Here is a 21,966-nt window from a genome sequence, read left to right on the forward strand (position 1 = left end):
TGTTAGCTATTATATTATTCAGAAACACAAGAACCAAATGAGTCAAGACTGTGAGCAGCATTCCCAAAACAGAGAAGACTCTAGTGGTGAAAAAAATTTTCACGATATTATTTTCTAAATGTAAAGACTGGCTCACAGATTATGTAACCTGCCCAGGGTTACACAGGTGGTGGAGCTGGCCCAAGAACTCAAGCCATTCTGCCTCCAGAACTTGAGCTCTTTGTTTGTTATGTTTGGATGGGTGTCTAACAGCAGCAGTGGATGGACTGCCTCCTTTTTTTGAATATCACTTAAACATAAACCTCCTAAATCCATGAGCGCTCACCTGTTGCCATGGCGATGAATACCATCCAGCTGCCATATTGTACACTGGACGGGCCGGGCAAGCCCCTTGGTTGCAGGTTTCTTCCAAGTTCAGGTCTGGTTTCTTAATATTGCGGCATCTTCGCTCTGGGAATGTTATCAGCTTTCCCTGGAAGGCTTTCTCGCTGCATTTCATTTCCCTCTTCCTCACACCCAAACCACAGGTCACAGAACACTAGGAGCCAGGAAAGAAGGTGTAAGTGTGCAGAGCTCCCCAGTCAAGTCTGCTGAGCAGATGTGTTCTGACATAAGGACACACCATCCATGTGAAATTAGAGAGATGGGATGAAGGCAAGTCAACCACACGTACACAAGGATCCTAAAGGTACAGCAACCGAGGCCCTCATGCGATAGATGAGGAACCAGAGGCCAGAGAATTTGAATGACTTTCCCAAAGTCACAGAGCTCATTATCACCATGAGGCACTGTCCAACAGGGACCACAAGACGCCACATGGATGTGAGTAAGACGAAGTCCGAGAGAAAGACAAGGTTGGCAGAGGATGAGATGAGGGTCTCTGTGTAGTGTTTATTTGGATATCCAGGTCTACCTGAGGCCTCCCTGAGTCGTCAAGAGTCTGTGCCAAGGAGGCAGGCACAGAGATGAGGGTTAGAAGCAGCTACATGGGAAGAGCCACCTGTAACAAATAATTCTCCTGTGTTTTTATCTTTCCTCTCCCTTGGCTGAAATATAACCTGATGCTATGTTATGACAGGAAAAAAAGGGGGCAGGGCAAAGGAGGATGGAGGCTAATGAAATAAGTATGAGAAAACTTGTTTCTGTTTTAAGTATTTTAAACAGTATTATGGGATGATGTATGGGACCTTGATAAAGTGAATAAATCAGTAAGAATTGGCAAGAGTGTAACTCGTAAATATAACGATGACACTAAGCTTCATCCTTACAACCCCTCCATTGTACAGATGAGGAAAGTGAGGCTTAGCCCTGTTAAGTGGTGAGCCCAAGGTCACCCCCTGAGTAAATACTGAAGGCTGCATTCCAATAGGGTAATTCTGATTCAAGCCCAAGTTTTAGCCATTAGGGTACAACGTCTCTTAAAAAAATGGGTGAGGAGGAGATGGACGTGCTATATACTTATCATTTAGATAGAAGGAAAGGGCATTGATGGAAAAGATCCATCAGTGGCTGTTGGGATGGAAGCTCTCCTCTACCGGACCTCAACATCCGCACTATTGACCTTTTCTCTTTCTTGGTGTCTTCCTCACCAGACCGTGAACTCCTTAAGAGCAGAGACCTCGTCTCACATGTTACTGATGTGTACTTCAGGATGGGCTCCTTTTCTCCTGTTGTTTATGTCTGTGAACTAAACTGAGTTTCCCAAGCCTGAAGTCTAGGAGGCATCTTCTAGTGTTCCTTCTGCCCTACTCCCACATATGCCTGGAGGTACCATGTGGCCTCTTTTTCTTTTTTTCTTTTTCTTCCCAAATCCCTCCAGTACATAGTTGTGCTTTTTTTTTTTTGGGTAGTTGTGGGTCCTTCTAATTGTGGCATGTGGGATGCCACCTCAACACGGCCTGATGAGCAGTGCCATGTCTGTGCCCAGGATCTGAACCGGTGAAACCCTGGGCCGCCGAAGCAGAGTATGAGAACTTAACCACTTGGCCACAGGGCCAGCCCTCACCACACGGCCTCTTTAAGAACTCTCAAAGATATTCCTTCTCTCCATCCCTGAAACACTTTCGTCTTTCATCTTAATTACTGCAATATCCACACAAGCACCTTTCCTGCCTCCGGGATTGCCTGCTTCACACCGGTTTCCGTTTCTCTAGAAGGAAAACTTGATGGTTCCGCTTCTTTATTTAAAATTTTAATTGGCTCCCCAATGTTTATAGGACATATTTCTAGTCTGTCACTTGAGGCCCTCATTGTCTGTGCCTGATAACATTCCCGGCTTCCACCCCCTCCCCCCATTCCTTTCAGACTGAGTGTTATATTCTCTCATCTTTCCCTCCTCTAAAATGCCCCCTTTGTCTGGAACAACCTCCCCTGAACCCCACCTGGGCCTGATTCCTGCTCATCCTTCAGGCTCATGCTCCCTAGAAAGTCTCTTCTGACAAGGATTCTTCCTGACGTCAGGGTTGGGTGGACCTCACACTCTCCCATGGAATTACAGACCCCCATCCAGGCACTCTGCACACCTTACCCATGTTTCTATACAAATGCTTTATGAAGTTTTGTACCCCCACTGCCCAGGCACAGGCCCAATCAGTGCAATGGGTGCTTTGTGAATGTTTGATGAAGCAATCAGGAGAGAAGAATGGATAAGTGTACACACATGTACCAGATGTGTGTGGAACAGAAAGGAGATTTCAGCATCTGGATGTTGGTGGGTGAGCTGAGCATTTCAGAAACACCCAAGCAGTACATATCAACTCATACCTCACTCCACGAAGAGACGATCCACTGCAGCCGGTTGTTTTTGGGGCATCGTCCTAGGACACAGCCCTCCTGGGACTCTGGTCTCGGGATGCTGGAGCACAGGCTCTCAGGGAGGTCCTCTGCTGCGGCAGAACTTTTGCACAGGATTTCTCGTTTCCTCGTCCCTCGCCCACAGGTCTTGGAACACTTGAGATAGAAAAAAAAAATCCGCATGTTAGTTTCAAATGATTTTCTTCCAGGTGAATACTGAAAATATGTTAATGAAGTATTGGCAAAACTATTTTTAAGCATTAGAACCAAATGCCAACAAAATCCCTTGCAGCCAGTAAGAGAAACCCTTCCTCCATCCAGAGCCTTAAGTGCAGATGCGCAGCCACCTTCAACCTTCTGAATGGCCAGTGGCTGCTGTGTTGCCCCAGGTCGGAAGACAAGTCTTATTCATAATGGAGAAGTTTTCTTTTCATATATAGCACTCATGATTACAGTTTGGAAAGTGGTCCGTGGCCTATTCATTGGTGTAACCATGTGTCTCTCTCTGGCACAAGGCAGAGTCTATCTGGGCACTTGGCTAAAAAGAATTATTAGTGCTTCTAAGAAGGTGAATTATAGCAGAAGTATATGCACATGTATAATAGCAACAGGCTGTGACATTAACAAAATGGGTTACGGGTGTCCAGTTCCTGCCCCTAACCTGTGCCATCTCTGGGCTGGGCATTGTGCTAACTATGGGGGAAAAGTCCATAACACTCATCAAATGTTGGTGGATACCTTTGCGTGGTGGGCGAATCACTTCTTGAATCATGCTCTTATCTTCTTGACCTTCACAAGAACTCTGTGAAATACACAGGGCAGCAAAAATCTCCTTGCTCTCAGAAGAGTTGTGAAAAACTTGCCAAAGTCACTTAGAAGACTTTGGCTCCAGGCTGGGGTTTGCCCTCAAGGGATGCGTCCGTGTCCTGTTGTCCCCCCTGCCCTGCCCCGGTCTTTACAGTTTTGCTTTCTCTCTGAGGAGCCATAGGAGATGTGGCCCCTCTGGCCTGGGCTCTGTCAGTGTGCTAACATCTGGGGCTCAGTTCCAAGCCTGCACAGGGGACCAAGGTGAATTCTCATTCTTCACATCCTTAAGGGAGATGGAGGTAGGATGATGATATTATCATAATTAGCAAACCACAGCAGAGAACACGTATATACTGCCTTCCATGTGATGATGAATTTTAGCATATACCAGAGCCTGTATCACCCAACCCTCTAACCACCCCAAGAGATAGTTGCTATTTTCCCATCTTACAGAAGAGGCATCTAAGAATCAGAGAGCTGAGGTGTCTTGATCAAGATCAATCAAAGCTGTCAAGGAGTAGAGATGGACAGACAGATCTGTCTGATATCAGACCATGGTTACGCCCACGAAACACAGCGTCACTCAGTCACATTCAAAATTTCTAAATGGTTAGTCCTCATTCAAGAGAATTCTTATTTTCTGTTTGCATTTTTTTTTTAAGAATGGTGAATTTTTTTTATTGCTTTCCAAGAGGTGTCCAGAGACATGGTCCCTAACGGAAGAACAGGCTGTGTAACAAATTCTGAAGGACATCTTTCGTATTAGCCATGAACAAGTTCTCAAAAGGACACACTTCGTTTTAGTAGTCAAATAAAGAAATAAAAGAGAAAATTAAAAACGAAAAAGAAATAAAATACTCTCTTAAAATATTTCCATGTGAAATTTGGAGTAAGCTGCTTTTCAGGAGGTCCCATTTGAACCTCCCCAGTCCCTCATTTCCTTTTTCTGTGCTCCATTCATATTTGGCTGAATCGAAATCTCCTTTTGTAAATTATAACTCCTAACTGCAAAGAAAAAGACCAGCCTCAACACTATGTACTGCTTAGATTTACCCTCTGCTACAAATGAACACTCTCCCTTATTCTAAAGGACACCTAAGCATGCTCAAAGATATTCTTTCCCATTCTCAGATCCTTATACCCCTAACGGATATAGTTGCAACATTAAAAAAATCACATAATATCCTCTCATTAAAAAAAAAGGCTTATTCTAAACTCTCTCGGGGATGTGGTGGTGCTTTGCTAAGCCTATGAAAATTCAACATGCTCTAGGATATCATGTGCCCGAAACGTGGCCAGGCGCTGCTACCTGGCTTCATAGCTCGGGCGATGAAAGCCCTGCATTTTTTAAAATTATTCCCTAAAATTGGCTTGCCATGCATGGTTTATCAGAGACTGGGCTATCATCGAGTTCTCACCCTCGACACATTTTGGACCAGATAATCCTTTATTTTGGGGAGCTGTCCTGTGCATTGTAGGATGTTTATCTCTACTAACTAGAAGCCAGTAGCACCATCCTTCCACATTATGACAATCAAAAATGTCTCCAGACATTGCCAAATGCCCCCTGGGGGGCAAACTCACCCCCAGTTGAGAATCTCTGAGTTGGGAATGACAGGGAGCACAATGCCTCTTCCAATTTTATAATTTTGTACCTTTCCCTGGGAGTTTGTGACGATAGCAAAATTTATACCCAACTCCTCTCTGTATTCTTTGAACCCCACCTCTTTCCATTGAAGTAAGAGTTAAATCTCCTTTCTACGCCTCACTCTTTGTATTATTTTCCATCTGCTTTGGAGAATTCAGTAGCCAGTTTCGTGTGCCAATCCTCCACCATTCAAATCCTGTCTGGCTGTGCTCACCAGTCTAGCCTAAATAGCCCCCTCACTCTAACTTCTGGACCTCTAAGGAAGAGTCTAAGCTGTCATACAGAGGTTCCCAAACTTCAGGTTGCATAAGAATCACTAGAAATGCTCATTAAAAATGCCCCATCACATTAACTCAGTGTCATTCCCATGAAGATATCCAGCTGAGACCCCCCCTTGGGGAGCAAAGACACCACCTCTATTTTTGCTACCTTCTTTTTCCATGGGGAACGAGACCACTGACTCCAAGACTTTCCCACTCACCTGAGACCAGGGCCCAAGGCTCCACTCTGGAGGGCAGGCGTCGTTGTTGCAGACTTGAACCTGAGTAGGTGTGCTCACTGGGCAGAGAGAATGCAACACTGCTTCCTCCTTCTGGAAGGGCTTCTTCTGGACACACTGGATCTTTCGGCTTTGCTGGCCCCCTGCACATGACCTGCTGCACACACTCCATTCGCCTGGCTTCCAACTTTCAGTGAAAAACAAAATTACTTCCAATGAAGCTGAGACTTTGGAGCACCACGTCCAAAGCAGTTACTGTGAAAGATTAACCACTTGATGAAGGCCTTAGATCAATTTTAGAACCAATAAGAGTGATTCCTACTAATTATTCTTTCATAGATGTTGAAACCTACACTAATGTGGTCCAGTTGTATGGATCACATTTAATCACCGCACAGTTCTGGGGAAAAATGCATTCCTGCCCTCTGCAGGGGAAGAAACTTGTGCCATTTGGAAATCTGAGCAATTTATCCATTCAGCCAAATTTATTGGGATCCTACCCTGTGCCAGGGACTCTCCTAGGCATTAGGGCTGGAAAAATGAATGAAGCAATGTTCTTTCCATTAAGGAGCCTACAAGACAGTGAAGAGGTGGATATGTGAACAAATAAAGACAATACTTTCAGATAATTGCCACAATAGAAGTTAATACAAAGTACAATAATAAGACTAACTCAAGAGAGATCAATGAGAGAGAGAAGTGTGTGCGCAAGCATGCACATACGTGCATGTGCAGGAAAGAGGGGCACGTTCAGAGATCTTTCAGAGAATATTTCTAAATAGCTCCTCCAACTTCTTTTCTGGTTAGTCTTAAAATTTACTGATGGGTTAAAGATATAAGTTGCGTTCTTTATTTAAAGATTGCCAGATCACTTTTTTCAGTTATCTGAGACTTGTTTTATTGAAGGGTGATCAACTACTAATAAAACTATTAATCCTTTTCAACAACTACTTTTGATTAATTGAAATTCTATGGTTTGAAGACCTAGCATAAAAAAGATCCACCAGATATGATCATTATACACTTCGGTCATAGCAGCAATGTCTAAAATTGACCTTGATTTACAAATAGTCTAAGTACCATCTTAAGAAATAAAACATCACTAAGACCAAATATGTGTTTGTTACACCTGTGTGTTTCTATCACCTCTCCTGGTCCTATAATTTTTCCTTTAATGTCCCTCACAAGTCTAATGTGTGAAGTTAAAGACCTTTAGTCTGGAGAATTTAGTGCACGAGTTCTAGGATTATATGTATTCTAAAACATTGCATAATCCATATTATCTTATTTAAAGAAAGATGACATAATTTCTTATGTTTATACCATCATTTGCATCTTATAACAAGATGCAAAGAAAATATACGTTACTATGAAATTATTAGTTTCAACATTAGCCTATAAAGATGGCATTTTTGTCTACCAAATTCAAGTTCCTTTCCCTTATGTGGCAAATAGGATGAGTTTGTAAAACTACCAGAAAGAGCATAACACAGATAGACTTTCTTCTTGCTAAGGGAGATTATCCCTGAGCTAATGTCTGTTGCCAATCTTCTTTTTTTTTTTTAATGTGAGCTGCCACCACAGCGTGGCCACTAACAGACAAGTGGTATGACTCCACGCTCAGGAACTGAATCCAGGCCACCAAAGTAGAGCATGCAGAACGTTAATCACTGGGCCATCAGGGCTGGCCCTCGACTTTTTGCATGACATGCATGGCTCTCTGCACTTGGGCCCCAGGCTCACTTTCCACCTCAGCATTCCGTCTCAACCCTTCCCTCAGAGCCCAGACTCCTACACTGTCCATTTTCTCCCTTACTGCTTTTGTATACATAACTCTTTATAGCATGTATCTCACTGCATCTTAATTATTTCTTTACACATCCATCTCTTCCATTCAGTTGTGGGTTCACTGATGGCAGGAACTACAAGCTATTCATCTCCACATCCAAGTTCTCAGCTCAGAGCTGGCATACAATAAGGATATATGACATGATTGTTATTTGGGAAAATAATGGAGTTAAATCAGACGAACTCCCTTGTCCTTATAACTTTAATAGTCTAAGCCCTTATTTCTAGTATCTCCCTCAGGAAGAACAGATCCTGAAAGCCCCCATTATTTCAACAGAAAATACTGAGATATGAATAATAGAGCGCAGGGAAGGAAGGGAGCAAGAGATCCTGCCCATTGCACCAATCCAAGTGTGAAGAGTCATTACAAGGGCCTGTTCTGCGTGTAAATAGCCAGTAAACATGTTACTGCACAGAATGTCATTTCTACATGTAGTCCTCAGGCAAGTTCTGGAGTTTGGCATGACCTCAGCTCTCCCCTCCTTTTCGTGGATGTACATATGAATGGGATCCCTTTGTTCACTTGGCAGAGATCACCAATGATGGTAAGGAGGCATAAAATAAGAAAACATCAGCTTGCCATCCAAGCCTACGTGTACTGACAAACCCTCCATGTACAGGTACACACACACACCCATCTAAAGGAGAGATTACCCCATAAAGGTCAATAACACTGTCAGGTAATCACGTCTTACAGCCGCTGGATATTTCTTAGAACCAGATACTTCTTAGCAAAAGAGGAAAATCCCTGGAAGCCCTCCAAATTTCTTTCTCCTTTTTGTGTTCAGGATACAGCTGGTTCCAGATTCTAAGAGAAAAACTAGGTTGACAATTGGGCATAGGGGATTGGCAGAGAGCTGAAGCCCCAAACAATTATGACAAACACACTATTTACAAGGAAAAAATATATGTATGCATATAAAAGGATTGTGCAATGTAATTGCATCACCACAAAGCAAACACTACTTATTAAGATGATCTGAAACATTAGTGAAGACAACATTGCTTTAGAAGAAACTCTGTCAATTTTATATAAATACATTTGGCAGAAGATAAATCACACAAGAAGAGACTCCATTTGGCTGGGAAGATTACTCAAAATTAGGGTTCAAACAATAGTGTGAGTAAAGTCAATCCAAAAATGAACCCACTGAGCTCCCCAGACTGTACCCTCATCAGAAGTGGATGACCACTCGCCTTCTACCCCTTTCTTTTTATTTTGTGTCTTGCTACTGTGTAATTTGCATTTGGGGTTTCACGGTCTGCTTAGTATTATGATTTTTAAATTCTTGGAAGACTATATAAAAGTTAGGCACACAACCACATGTAAATTTAACTAATACAGGATTCTGTGTTATTTAAATCTGTGATTGGTTTAGTTCAGAGAAGAGGGGTCTGTAGGCAAAGGTTAAAAAAAAAAAAAAGACATCTTTAGGCCTTTTTATCCCAAAGTAAAGTCAAAGCCAGAGTCAAATGAGTGTCTACAGCAAATTTGAGTTTTCAAGTTATATATCTTAACCTCAACTATCTTCTTCTTTCTTCTATTACTTTTCCTTGGGGGTAGGGGGGCGGGCATTCTATCTGTCTTTGAATTACTTTTGCTTGGAAGCACTGACAGTGGCTTTAAGTATCTCCTATCAACAATACAGGCAGACAAGTACAAATCTAACCAGAAAGACATTTCCAGATGACTTACTAGGCAGGGCAGGAGAAAGCATTGCATATTTTGGGTTCAGTTGCTGGCTTGGTTCTTGCATTACAGAATGAGGAATTGACTTGAGTATTCTGATCTCGTAAGCAAACAGCCTTTACACTTATGTAACCTAGCGAGACATCAAAAGTTACAAAGTGAAAATTACAGATAACCAATTCAATTTAGTTTCCAAGTTTAGCTTCCGATTTACCAGGGTTCTGATATTTTATTGAAGATACAGCATCTATATAGTTTGTGAAAACACCTCCTTCTGATAAAATCTGCAACTAATTTGAATCTCATTTTCCCCTGAGATAATTTTCATATTTTAATAATTTTAACGTGTATCTTCTTAGTTTTCAAGACTGCTGTGGGTTCTAGAACCACACAGTGATAAATACAACCTTTTGCAAACATAGCAGCTGTAAAGGGCAACATCCCACAAGCTTTAACTCACGGTGTACACATCTAATGGAAAATGTTCTTCAAAGAAAAGCCATTGGTGAAGTGTGTGTAGAAATGCTAAGATTCTGCTTTTCCGTGAAGTATCTTCTACTTCCATAAGAGTATGACGCATATAGAAACAAAAAGTTGAACTCACTGAATATGTATTCATACCTGTCAGCTAGGACTCTGGTCGTTTGTCTATTTTAGTGGCACGCCACTGGCCTTGCTTTCAATGTTCGTTTCAGGACTTCTCATCAGAGGCATACATTGTTTTGTGAATAACTATATTTGTCAGCTTCCCAAATAGGAAGGCTGCCTCCTCTTTCAATTGTGTTTATTTATATTTACATGGTACTTTTCCTTAAAATGGAATCTGAGAAACAATGAAAAGTCACTCCTGCTATAATGATTAGGTTGAACTAGGCTTGCTTTCAGGAGGCGCTTATCAAAACCACACTGAGATTCCCTAAAGTTAAGAGTTTACTGCTGGACAACTTATTCATTTGGACTCTTCTCGTCAGACGCCTGGTACACACCATGGACTGTGAGTCATGGGAAGGGACTGCTGAATCAAGGCAAGGGCAATCCCACAGTGCACTTCTCCAGCATCCTCCCCTTGGTTGGGTTTATTCCCTGTGAATGGAAAATGGGTAGAATCTCTCTCCTTCCCGAGAAACTGGGCTCTCCCTGGAATACCAGGAAGTTATTACAAATGCTCTCCAAGAACATTTGACATATGAAAAACTGCTTATGCTCTAGGACTTAGTGAAAAAGAGTGTAAAGATATGTCTATAGCATGGTTTCTGTTCTGTAAAAAAAGAATGCAAAATGATACCTTTGCCAAGTGTCTGAGTATGTCAAACATGTTTTTATGTTTGCATAAGAAAACAATAGAATGACATAGACAAAGTATTGACATTGACTATTGCTGATAGAGAATTATGGGAGATTATTTTTCTTATAGCATATTGCCTTAAAAATGTTTATCAATAAAAATGAATACATTTTTAATACATTTTAATTATTTTTTTAAAACAGAAGTATTTCCTCATATTTTGTTAATTAGCATAGGCTCCTGAAGAATAGGCCTTACAGATATAAGAATTTCTTCATTTTCTACATTTCTGTCCTGTCTTTGGTTCTAAGATGCCCCATTTTGCTGAGGGTGCTCTGAAAATGAGGAAATGGCTGACCAACCTTCATGCTCTGGTTTCATGGACCTATTTATGGACTTTCATTCTTCTTCCCAAAGTGACAAGTGTGACAAAGATTAACTTACACACAAATAGGTGATATTTTTGGATCTAAGTAAAATGCCTGCTTCTACTCGCCAGAGGTTGGCTGTTGTTCCTCCTTCCTTTTAAGGGTGATTTCTCAAGATTTAATCCACTTGTCTACCGAGAGAGACTTTGCTGACCTCATCCCCGAGGGGATGGAATGACACAATACCTACATTTCAGAGGACCGTCCTAAGTTCACCTTACATGTGTTCTCACTTGTCTTGGCCCCACCTTCTCTAAGTCCCAGTGGGAGGTTTATAACAACAGAAAAGTCAGGATAGGGAGAAACTAAACTGCAAGCTGGAAATAAAAAATATATATAAACATATAGACATATATCCTTATATTGATAAATAAATATATATTTTTCCCCATAAGTTTCAGATGTATAACTTTTGAGTTTTGTTGTGATTGACTTGAGTTTCATGAGAATTGGTTCTTTCCTACATAGGAAAATTCCCAAATAGTACAATAATATTTACTTTTTACAGTGATGGTTCCCATAAAGGACAGTTCTTTTGTTGCTTATTTGAACCATGCAATTCAAAAAGGCCTGGAGTGAAAGAACCTGTTTTAATAAGAGACTTGGAAGACAGAATTAGGAAATTGACTACCTCCACCACAGGAGACGGAGCAATCGGACTGCACTGTACTCCAGGCGTGGATGTGTCTTTTTGAGGCTGGCTGAGTTCCATTCACGACCTTGGGAAGTGCATACTTCCAAGCTATCCCTGGATTTTTGCCTTGCATCAGAATCTGGCGAGTGTAAGATACAAATCAGAGATCAAGATACAGGTCAGACTCTGGAATTCCAAAAATCTCGCTGAACATTTTAAACATATTTGTATGACATTTTGACCTTAAAGTTGGTTCACATCATTGTTCTCAAGTATGTTTCATGTTGATTTAAAGTTTTCCCATGACGCTTTAGAATGTGTACCTCCATATCATCAAAACTGTGATTTAGATAGATGGTAAATAGGGAAACCTGATTTGACATTTGTCATAAGCCCACAACCCTCAACTCTAGAGATACCCATGAGTAAAATAAAAAATATTTTTTCAACCTTATATTGAAAGAAAGAAGGTAATATTATGAGGTCTCAACCTTCACGTTAAACTTGAAAGCCTAGCGTGATACTAACACACAGTGATGCCCCACAGATAATGGCTGCAACTCAATCTACAGATATACGCTTGTATGATGTATCCTGGACCACAATTTATAATCCTTCTCCTGGGTGCCAGTAGAAGCTGGACACAAGGGAAGCACTCCAAAATCCTTAGAATACCCCTCTTGGAGTTGCCTATCATCAACTTTAGATTCCTAGCAGGTTTCCACTAGGATTTCCACAGAGAATTTGCCCAAAGAGGATGTGTCTGTTAACTGTGTCCCAGGATGAGAAGACAAAAAGAAATATGATCAGAAGTAGGGATTGGTAATATATAAACTGGAATGGATTTAACCTCAGAAGGGCAAAGACTCAGGATAAATCTGATCCTTTAAAGTCTGACTACTTAAATAAGAACAATCAATTCACTGGCACTTCTCAAGTGCCAGGTACCCTGCTGGGCTTTTTCTACATATTATCTCAAAACATGCCTCTAACAACTCTATAATGTAGCTGTCTCCTTTTTCACTGGAAAAAACTCAGAAGAACAAACTTGTGCAGGATCACACAGAAGACAAGTGAATGAGCTTAAAATAAAATGTAGGACCTCTAACAAAATGTGGGCAAACACTGCAATGTGTCACTTTGTGTCTGATGTGGGCAAACATTATTTGCCTCCCTTCTTGATGCTCTCTTTCCTTAACTACTCCTCTCTTTTTTTCTTTCAAGCTCAAAGTAGGGATAAAATAGCTGGTTCTCTCCCACTCCATGAGTCTTGTGGAAAATTCTTTACCACCAGAACTGGGCATTCATGTTCAAGAAGCAAAGCAGATTTCCAGTTAAAAATAGGGATGCCTGGCTCTATCTCTGTCTGGTGGCATCCCACCTCAATTAAACTTGGGTGGATGGCAGCTGTTCAAGGACCTCCATTATACCAGACCACTCCTTAGGATGCTAAAAAATGGTTTCCACTTTGCTATTAGCTTAAATGTTTCCAGGAATATTATGGCTGACTCTAGAGATTCCATAGTGTGGACAACAAAACAAATCTTGGTGCCTCCCAGAAATAACCAAGATGTTAGTAGATATATCTTTATTACCCTCAATCTCTCCAAAACAAAAACACAAAACACGGCAAGTAGTACCATTAAAATGGACAAATGCCAGGGCTGACCCGGTGGCATAGTGGTTAAGTTCGTACGCTCTGCTTTGGGGGCCCAGGGTTCACAGGTGCAGATCCCGGGTGTGGACCTACACACCACTCATCAAGCCATGCTGTGGTGGCGTCCTACATACAAAATAGAGGAAGATTGTTACTGATGTTTGCTCAGGGCCAATCTTCCTCACTGAAAAAAAAATGGACAAATGCCAAATTCTCATTAGTCATCAGTGAAAACTTTCTCAAAATCAAGGTCCTAAGGGTCTTTTAGTTCTAAGGATCTTTCCAATCTTTGCTTTTCTTATTTCTTCAGCTATGTCATACAACTGTTCTTGGAATCATGTGTTCGATTATGTTATAACATTTTATACATTTTGAATAAATAGCATGCTTTCCTTATTTGAGATTTTTGCAGCATTTCTGTTAATGTCTTCAGGCGATATTAAGTAAACACAGACACTTTAGAGTTTTATTGACAATCAAACCAGAATTTTGAGAGAAGTTTTACATTCAGAAGATAATCTTGATGCTCACTGATATTTCAACTCAATTCCTCCTTCAATTAAAGTAGTATCTCAAATGTAACACTCTTGGTTGTTATTTTCTGTGTGTAATAGAAATGCCCAGATCTTGCAGGGGAGAAAATAATGCCGTGCACCACATGTATACATGTGGCAGTGTAGTATAGGTGAAATGCATGAGAGTTACAGTGAGCTAGGGCTCACCAGGCAGGATGTTACAACACAGAGGAGTTGTGTCATGACATGCACATAAGGGAGGCAAAATCAAGTGTAAGTGCGCTAGAGAAAGAAATCCATTCACTGATCTCTACTTCCTAGGACCACCCCATTTCCTCTTTCAAATTAGATTCTGACTTCTTTGCCATAGGGAAAGGGATTCCCAAAGGAAGCGCAAGAAAATAAAAAACCACATTAGTTCTTGCTTTTGGGGTTTCAGGGACTTAACATTTTGGTGATTTAAGAGTGGTTTAACAAATTTTCGATGGGCATTTGAAATATATTCTACTTTCACCTTTTAGACAGATTGTAGAGCCTAAGTCATACACAGCATGTGGTTTCACTCTAAAATATTTTCAAATGTTGCTGTGAACAGCAGGATGGATTTAAGAAAAAATATTAGACTGTATTAGACTGTGAAGATCAAAGTGCATCACTATGAAACCAACAGAAACAACCAATATGTCAAGTTTGCCCAGGCCTCCAGTAAGGCTAGCCATAAAAATTATCAATGCTACCATCAAGAAGAGAATTTACACAAGCTCCCCCTTGTCAAACCTGTTTCTACATTGTACCCACACACTCCTCCTCCCCTTCTGTTAGCCAGGATGCCCTATCTTGGCTCCTTTCTAAATCTAGATTCTTCTCCACCATGCTCCAGATTCCATCTTCTCTCACTGACTTAAGATCATTACTATAATTAACCCCTCTCTCTTGAGCCTTATGGAAATTTCCCTGGCTACTGGATCATTCCCATCAGCATCCGAACACACTATTATATCTCTCCTCTTAAGAAAACAATTATCTCCACATATCTCTCTAGCTCATGTCCCATCTCATTATTTCACTTTATAGCAAAAATCCCTCTAAGAGTTACCTTTACTCTCTGTCTCTGCATCTCTCCTCATTTGCCCACGATCCTTCTCTATCAAGCATCCCTTCACACCACATCACTCAAACTGCTCTTTCAAGGGCACCTTGTTACAGCCAATAGTTGATGGGCCTTGTCTTACTCAACCAATCACCGGCACTGCAATGCCTGCTTCCTTTTTTCACCACCTGAAACCCATTCTCTCAGTTCTTTTCCTGCCTCACTGACTTCCATTCCTAGTCTCTTCTGCTGAATCCTCAGTATCTCCTAACTATTCAATGTCAAAGTGACCTCAAACCTCTTGACCTCGTCTTTTGTTTATCTATATTCACTCCTCTGGGTGATCTCATCCAGTCCTGTGGTTTTAAATGCAATCCACATGCTGACCATTCCAAAATTCATGACTCTACACCAGCACTTTCCAATAGAACTTTCTGCAATGATGATAACCTATTATAATTCTGTGTTGTTCCACATGGTAGCCACAAGCCACATGTGGCTATTGAGCACTAGTATACTAGTGTGATTGAAGAGTAATACTTTCTATTTAATTTAAATCTAAACTTAAATAACCACATGTGAATTAGTGGCTACCATTGGACAGCACAGCTGTCAATGAAACCCATCCTCCGGCCTCCATATTCACATATTCAACTGCCTACTGGGATCTCTACTTTAACGTTTAAAAGGTATATCAAGGTCCAACAGTGAACTTGTGGTTTTCTTTCCTGTCCCCTGAAGGGCTGTTCATCCCAATCTCATAAAATGGCAACCCAACCCTTCCAATTGTTTAGGCCAAAATAAACAGTTGGAGCACCCTGATCTCCTTTGTTTTTCTCACACCCCACATCGAACTGATCAGGAAGTGGTATTATCTTCACTTTCAATATACCTCAAATCTGACTACATCTCAACTTGTGTTACTATTGCTGCTTTGCTGTCTAAGCTCCCATCCTGTCTTCTGATTTCCATGATCATGGTCTCCAGGGATGGGAAGAAGCCATATTCTCTAGAGGAGGAGATGAGACAGGTCCACACATAAAAATAACACATGACAGTTACTTAAGAGGTTAAAAACAAAGTGTCATACAACCTGCAAGGGGAAATCGGGAAAAATTTCTGTGAAATTGGGAGAGAAGAATCCTATGACCCTAAAGAAGCTTTGCACCTGTCACTTAATTAATAAAGTATCGTGGTGATGATTTCAGCAGAGAACCCATAAAACAACAAAAGAGAATTTGCCTTCTTGGAGGATTTCTATTCCCCCAAAAGGGACAAACTTTTATATTGAGTTTTCCACCTCCCTTCCTTCATAGTTGAAACAAAAATATGTAAAGATCCTCTGAAAAAATTCTTGAGCTCAAAGTAAGAACAGCAGTAAATAGAATAGTTAATAGCAAGACGGCGACTAATCCATTCATATTATCAAAGTAATAAGATGTTTACTTATCCAGCCAAGGCAAGAAGAGAAATAACTTATACGATTTACTGTAAATGTTCACAGCATTATGCAACTTTAAATTACTAACTCATAAGATACATAGTAGCTGGTTATTGTTGTATTACTATTATATTTTTATAGCCAATGGCATATAGGACATATTGTTCCTATTTTGTTTGTTGAACATATTAATGCATTCAGTGGATGTATAAATGAATGACTCTCAACTTTAAAAAATTAAATGACTCAATGCTTGACTATAATGTCTATGGAGCTATAAATTCACATGCAGAGTTGTATGTGTAATCACGTAGCCTAAAAGACAATATTTGTATAAACCAGCAGAAAGCTGACTTAAGAATTTATTTTAACATCAGCTCACAAGGCCCTCTTAAAAATAGTAATTATTTAAATAAACAGACACCAAAGCCAAATATCTAAAAGAGGAGTATCTGCCAATTATTTTATTTGCTTGTCAAGGATAATTAAGGCATTCTCTGTTCCTTTCTTTATCCTGTATTGAGGGAAAAAGGGACTAAGAACAGAATAAACAGCAGTCATTCTCATCTCTTACTGTTTGATGCTGGCAAATAGTCAATCCTCTGGAAATAAACCATCCATCTGGCTAATAGAATCTCTGGCAGCCCCTCCTTCATCCCTGTTCTCAAAAAGAGTAGACTTTGTTCAAAAGAAATATCTTACCTTCAGGAATGGCTACCTAATTTGTGGGGCCCAGTACAAAATAAAAATGCAAGGCCTCTTGTTTAAAAAAAATGAAGAATTTCAAGCTGGAGACAGCAGAGCGTTAAACCAAACATAGGGCCCTTCTGAGCATGCGGTCCTGTGTGACTTCGCAGAAGCCAACCCTGCCCAGCTGTGAGCTTGAGGTTTCCTCACCTGCTTCTGTTTTAAGACACAACTTAAAATTTCCCCAATTTTAAATGACCCTGTAGTCTAATAAGACTTTGTTCGCTCTTCCTAGATAGAGACTGTAGCCCCCAATTTTCTGGGCTTGTTTCTACCTACGTACCTCAGTTCGACCATGACCATCATCTCGAGCACAGTCTGTTCCCACCGGAGCTGGGAAGCAGGAGCATCCTGGGATGATGTGTGATAACCACATAGCTAAGATTCTAACTGCCTCTGTGAACGCTGAGGAACACGTCTGGGACAATACCCAATTTGAAAATGATAATTCCCATCATTCAGGTCTATCTTAAAACACTTTCAGTGACTTTGTTAAGAGCAATCGGTAACTTTTTTCAGCACTAGTGGAGAAGACAAACGCCCTACAGGTCATGGGGGTGCCACATCCCTCCCCCGCCCCCAACCGCGGCATAACATCGTAACACGCCTGCTCTGAACCACCCCGCGCTGCACGTCAGACTGTACAGCCGAGCTGTTAAACGTACAAATTTGCAAAGACCGCCAGTGATTCAGTCTACCTAATTGGACTTAGTCCAGAGAATTTTCCAGCCAACTGGCATTGGGTCTCTAATTTACAGCTGGCAAGCAACGTCCTTAAATGCTTCCAGGTCCTCAGTAGAACTGCTTAATGTCTACCTTGAACACACGAACCACCTGACTTCAGACACAACACTCAGCAGCTTTGACCGCAGGGTGCAGAGTTATAAAATTTACAGCTTCTTAAGTTGGAAAACCACAGACAGGGTTGGACTCTACCAACTGCCCTCTGAAGGAGGGGGATGCAGTTTTTACTTGGGGCACACCAAGTTAAAACAAAGGACACACTGAGTAATCTTGGGGGAAAAGCTTGCTTTCTTTTGCTCCCACTTTTAATTTTTAATATCAAAGCTATAAATGCTTTCAACTAACTTTGTATTTGTTTCATCATTTAAGGCTTTTTTTTTTCTCTTTTAAAGAAGTTGTTCTAATTCTCCCACGGAAATTAAAGAGTTATGGACAGCCTTTAAAAGACTGGCTTTTTATTTTATGCTAGGAAGCTTGTTTCTTGCCTTCGATAATGTATTTGATTGCTTTAAAAATAATAATAGCAATACTGATTGTGCTTACTGTATGCCCGGCAAAACATTGAACATGTATTATTTCATTTAAAGTTGATAACAATATTATGAGGAAGGCGCAGGGCTATCAATATCCCAACACTGTAGATGAATAAACCAATACACAGGGTCATATTGCTAATAAGTAGCAACACTGGGACTCAAGTCTCTGACATTGTCCGACTCCAACATTTGACCTCTTAACTCTTGGGAAACTGCCCCTCCAGCTCTGAGACACAATGTCTGGGATTCTAATTTAAAATTCTAAAAACTGGATGAAGTGTTGAAAAGGTTTTGTCACTAGGACTCAATAGCATGCCATAACATTTACATTGCGCGACTGGTTTCAAACTTGAAAATTCTGTTTCTTGAGCATGCTAATATCTGCTGTAAGCATCCATGCTTTCTAATCTCCTCAATCCATTTCCCCCTGCATTTATTTACTTATTTAAATGTTTCATTGAACCATTGTTTTAACAACTGAAATACGATATGCTTTATAGATTGGCCCTTCCCAATAAATTGCAAATTGCACCCTATGTTGTACGTTGACTAATTCAAGGAAAGGATAGTTTTGTGGTGGGAATTCAAGTTTTTGTAAGTCCCCGTGATCTTTGGAAGCCTTGTGATATTAAAAATCAGCCGGTTGCCTTTGCCTTCTTGTTTGCTCCAAAGCTTGAAGAACATGACCAGGTATCATCATTGCTATTATGTGTGAATGAGTTGGATGTGACAAGAGACAGCAAGAAATACCCTGATCAGGGCCTCGGAAACGCATCTATTAGGCAGCTTCAAAGGTGTGGGCTGACACGTTGAACCTCGACTACAGTTCTAATTCAACTCACCAGCATTCCTCCGAGAAATAGTGTTCTCCGACCCGTCACCAAAGTATTTGCCGTGAATTAACTGGAGGCCTGCACTTCAAATAGCAAATGGCAACCTAGACAAATGATGTGGCATCACAAAATCACCTCTGAATTGTCCTTTGGAGTCTGTGTTTTTGATCATCTGTTCTGAATTAATTCTCCATTACTTCTTTGCCTCTTTTGTGTTCTGTGTCTTCACTCAGGCCAGGCTACTTGGCTAATCTCCTTTCCCTTACACCGATTGTATCTCGAGGCACATCTTTACTCATTTCAGCCCCTTTCCCTTGGGGAGAATTCAGACAGCAGGGTCAACAAGGAAGGAGGGAGATGAGAAGGTAACACTCCATCTGCGGTGCTCACACACTGTCATCTCATTGATCAATGTGCCCGTCCACCTGGTCCCCCGCCACCCCATCATCTCCTTTTGCCAAAGAGTGGAGGAAGTTGTTTATTATAGTAATTTTCTTTAGATGTCTTTTTCTGCCTTGAAACTAGCTGTGGTTAACCTATTTCTCACTTTCTGTCATCACAAAGGCTGCTGCACTTTTCAGCTTCAGGATTCTCCCTTGGTATACAATTAAATAGGAATGGGCTTTCAAAGAGTCGAACACCCCCCTGTGCTGCTTAACGTAGAGGAAAAAAATCCTTAACATAAAGGAGAGCTTTTATTTTTAAGACTTTTCTAAAAAGGAATGCTGTAAAAACACAGATGATCATATTTCAGTCTCAGAACAGCAACCTGTGTTATCATGTCATCCTGAATCACTGGTTATCAGACAGAGATGAAGTTACTTTATAATGAAACACTCATGATGAATTTCCTCACCTACCCTCCAACTGCATGACAGTTTGATAGAGAACATGACTCATTCACTGCTGTGTGTGTGTGTGTGTGTGAGCGAGTGAGACAGAGACAGACAGAGACAGACGGAGAAAGAGAGAATGAGGGAGGGGAATGGCAGAAGGAGAGGGACAATGAGAGAGAGGGGAAAAAAAGAGGAAGGAGAGAGAGAGAAAGAGAAAGACAGGAAGAGAGGGAGAGATCATGAGCTAGCAAAAAAGTTAATCTGCAGTCACTTCTAAAGCATGTGTCATCTCCAAGTTGACTCCCTAGCTAAGCATTAAAAAAAAAAAAGAGTTTTTGTGTTTTAAATTTTTATTGTCAAGGCCTCCTAAAATTATGTGTTAAACAGGGCCTTTGCACTGTGTTTAAACAAGGAACAAAGTCAGTAACCTTAAATTACCTACATTTCAATTTCAAAATGGAAAAACCATTATGTTTTCAGCCATGCACAAAAAGCCTAGCATATATATGTCTACTTCAGATTACATGATTATTTTTCAACAAGGACGTGTGTAAATGTCAACTCTGATCTTCAATTTTCACATTTCTACCACTTTGGAATTTAACTTCTTACACAACACACACTAAATTTAGCTATGTGGGGTGCAGAAGTAACATAGGTTTAGTTTTTCTTGATGTTCCTAAACCTAATAAAATAAACATAATGTGGTGGTCTAAACATAATATCCTAAAGACTATTGAAATATAAGCTGACTTTTAAATGTTTCAGATGACTAACCAGTACACTAGCTCAATGGGAAATTCCTTAGACTTTATGCCAGACTTACGTTGTGGGGAATAAGTTGAATAAAAGAAATGTGGAAATTATCCAGTTTTATAATGACTGTATCTGTAGTGATCTCAGAATGTGTATGATTGCCAAACCAATATTGATTTCTTTTTGTGCTGGGGTGTGTGTATGTATGAGTAGTTTTTCCCTGGGTAATGCAGAAATATAATACAGAGTTGTGAAAACTAGCAACTTTTCTCCAAGTCATTTACATGTATATGTAGGTACTTCAAAATAAAAATTTGACTGATGGACTTAAATAATGCCTAAAAAATTTAAGACCTAAGACAATCACATAAATCTTTGATTACCCTTAGGTATTTCCTTGGCCACCGAGAAAATCAACGGGGCCAGAACTATTTAAGTTGACATCCACCTGTTGCAAATGTTGAAACATGTAGAGTTGAGGTTCCAAGGAAAATGAATGTTTGTAACGGAGACTGCATTTTAAAATTGGACAGCCTCATGACTCAGAGAGAAAAGTGAAGGTGTGTTTTCCATTTAGTTTCTACTGAGCTTCCCTATGAAGACATTCTATAAAGTTCTGACATATAAAAATAACCAGAAGCAGAAGACACTTTTATTTGGTGTCAAGCCACGCACTTATTTCTTGGGGTTAACTGACAGCAGTCAGTTATTCCCAGGATTGTTTTACCCTGCCTTGTACTAGAGAACACCCAGAAATAAGTGACAAGAGCTTGTAACCCACCACCCTATGAGGGCAAGCTGCTGCTCTCCCAGATTAAGGTAAATCTACTGTGGACTAAATTGTCAGCAACTTCTTACGTGTAAATGATTCACTTTGGGAAAGGCAAGCATTTTAGGAAGCATATTATTCCTCAAGTGCAATTTAGGAGATCAAATTTCAATACTTTAAATGCTTCTCTCTGTACTCTGTACAGTTCTAACACTAGTCCGAAGAGATGATGAAATCCAGTGGTTTTTAAAATGTGCCCTGCAGAAGTCTAGGCCTCTGGAGAACTTCAGATCACAGCTGTGGTTTGGGACAGAAGGGCTGAAACAGTGGGAGGAGCAGGCTGGCCACTGGGCCTGTCGCTCCTGACTTTGGTCAGAAAAGTTCTCCTTTCGATTGCTTTATCTTTGCCT

General features: G+C 40.6%; 2 protein-coding genes across 3 annotated transcripts in view; one reads left to right on the forward strand and one right to left on the reverse strand.

Moving 5' to 3' along the window:
- SYCE1L (synaptonemal complex central element protein 1 like) overlaps positions 1 to 21,966 on the forward strand; it is a 120,407-nt gene that overhangs the window by 79,853 nt on the left and 18,588 nt on the right. The window lies entirely within an intron of this gene.
- ADAMTS18 (ADAM metallopeptidase with thrombospondin type 1 motif 18) overlaps positions 1 to 21,966 on the reverse strand; it is a 125,188-nt gene that overhangs the window by 5,971 nt on the left and 97,251 nt on the right. For both annotated transcript variants that reach the window (XM_023637361.2, XM_070263130.1), the window contains 5 exons: positions 11,630 to 11,771; positions 9,292 to 9,418; positions 5,730 to 5,934; positions 2,764 to 2,949; positions 326 to 538 (listed from right to left, as the gene is read on the reverse strand). In XM_023637361.2, the coding sequence (XP_023493129.1) occupies positions 326 to 538; positions 2,764 to 2,949; positions 5,730 to 5,934; positions 9,292 to 9,418; positions 11,630 to 11,771 (873 nt within the window). The remainder of the gene's footprint in view (positions 1 to 325; positions 539 to 2,763; positions 2,950 to 5,729; positions 5,935 to 9,291; positions 9,419 to 11,629; positions 11,772 to 21,966) is intronic.

The sequence above is a fragment of the Equus caballus genome, chromosome 3 (assembly GCF_041296265.1).
Source record: "Equus caballus isolate H_3958 breed thoroughbred chromosome 3, TB-T2T, whole genome shotgun sequence".
In the NCBI taxonomy this organism is placed as follows: Eukaryota; Metazoa; Chordata; class Mammalia; order Perissodactyla; family Equidae; genus Equus; species Equus caballus.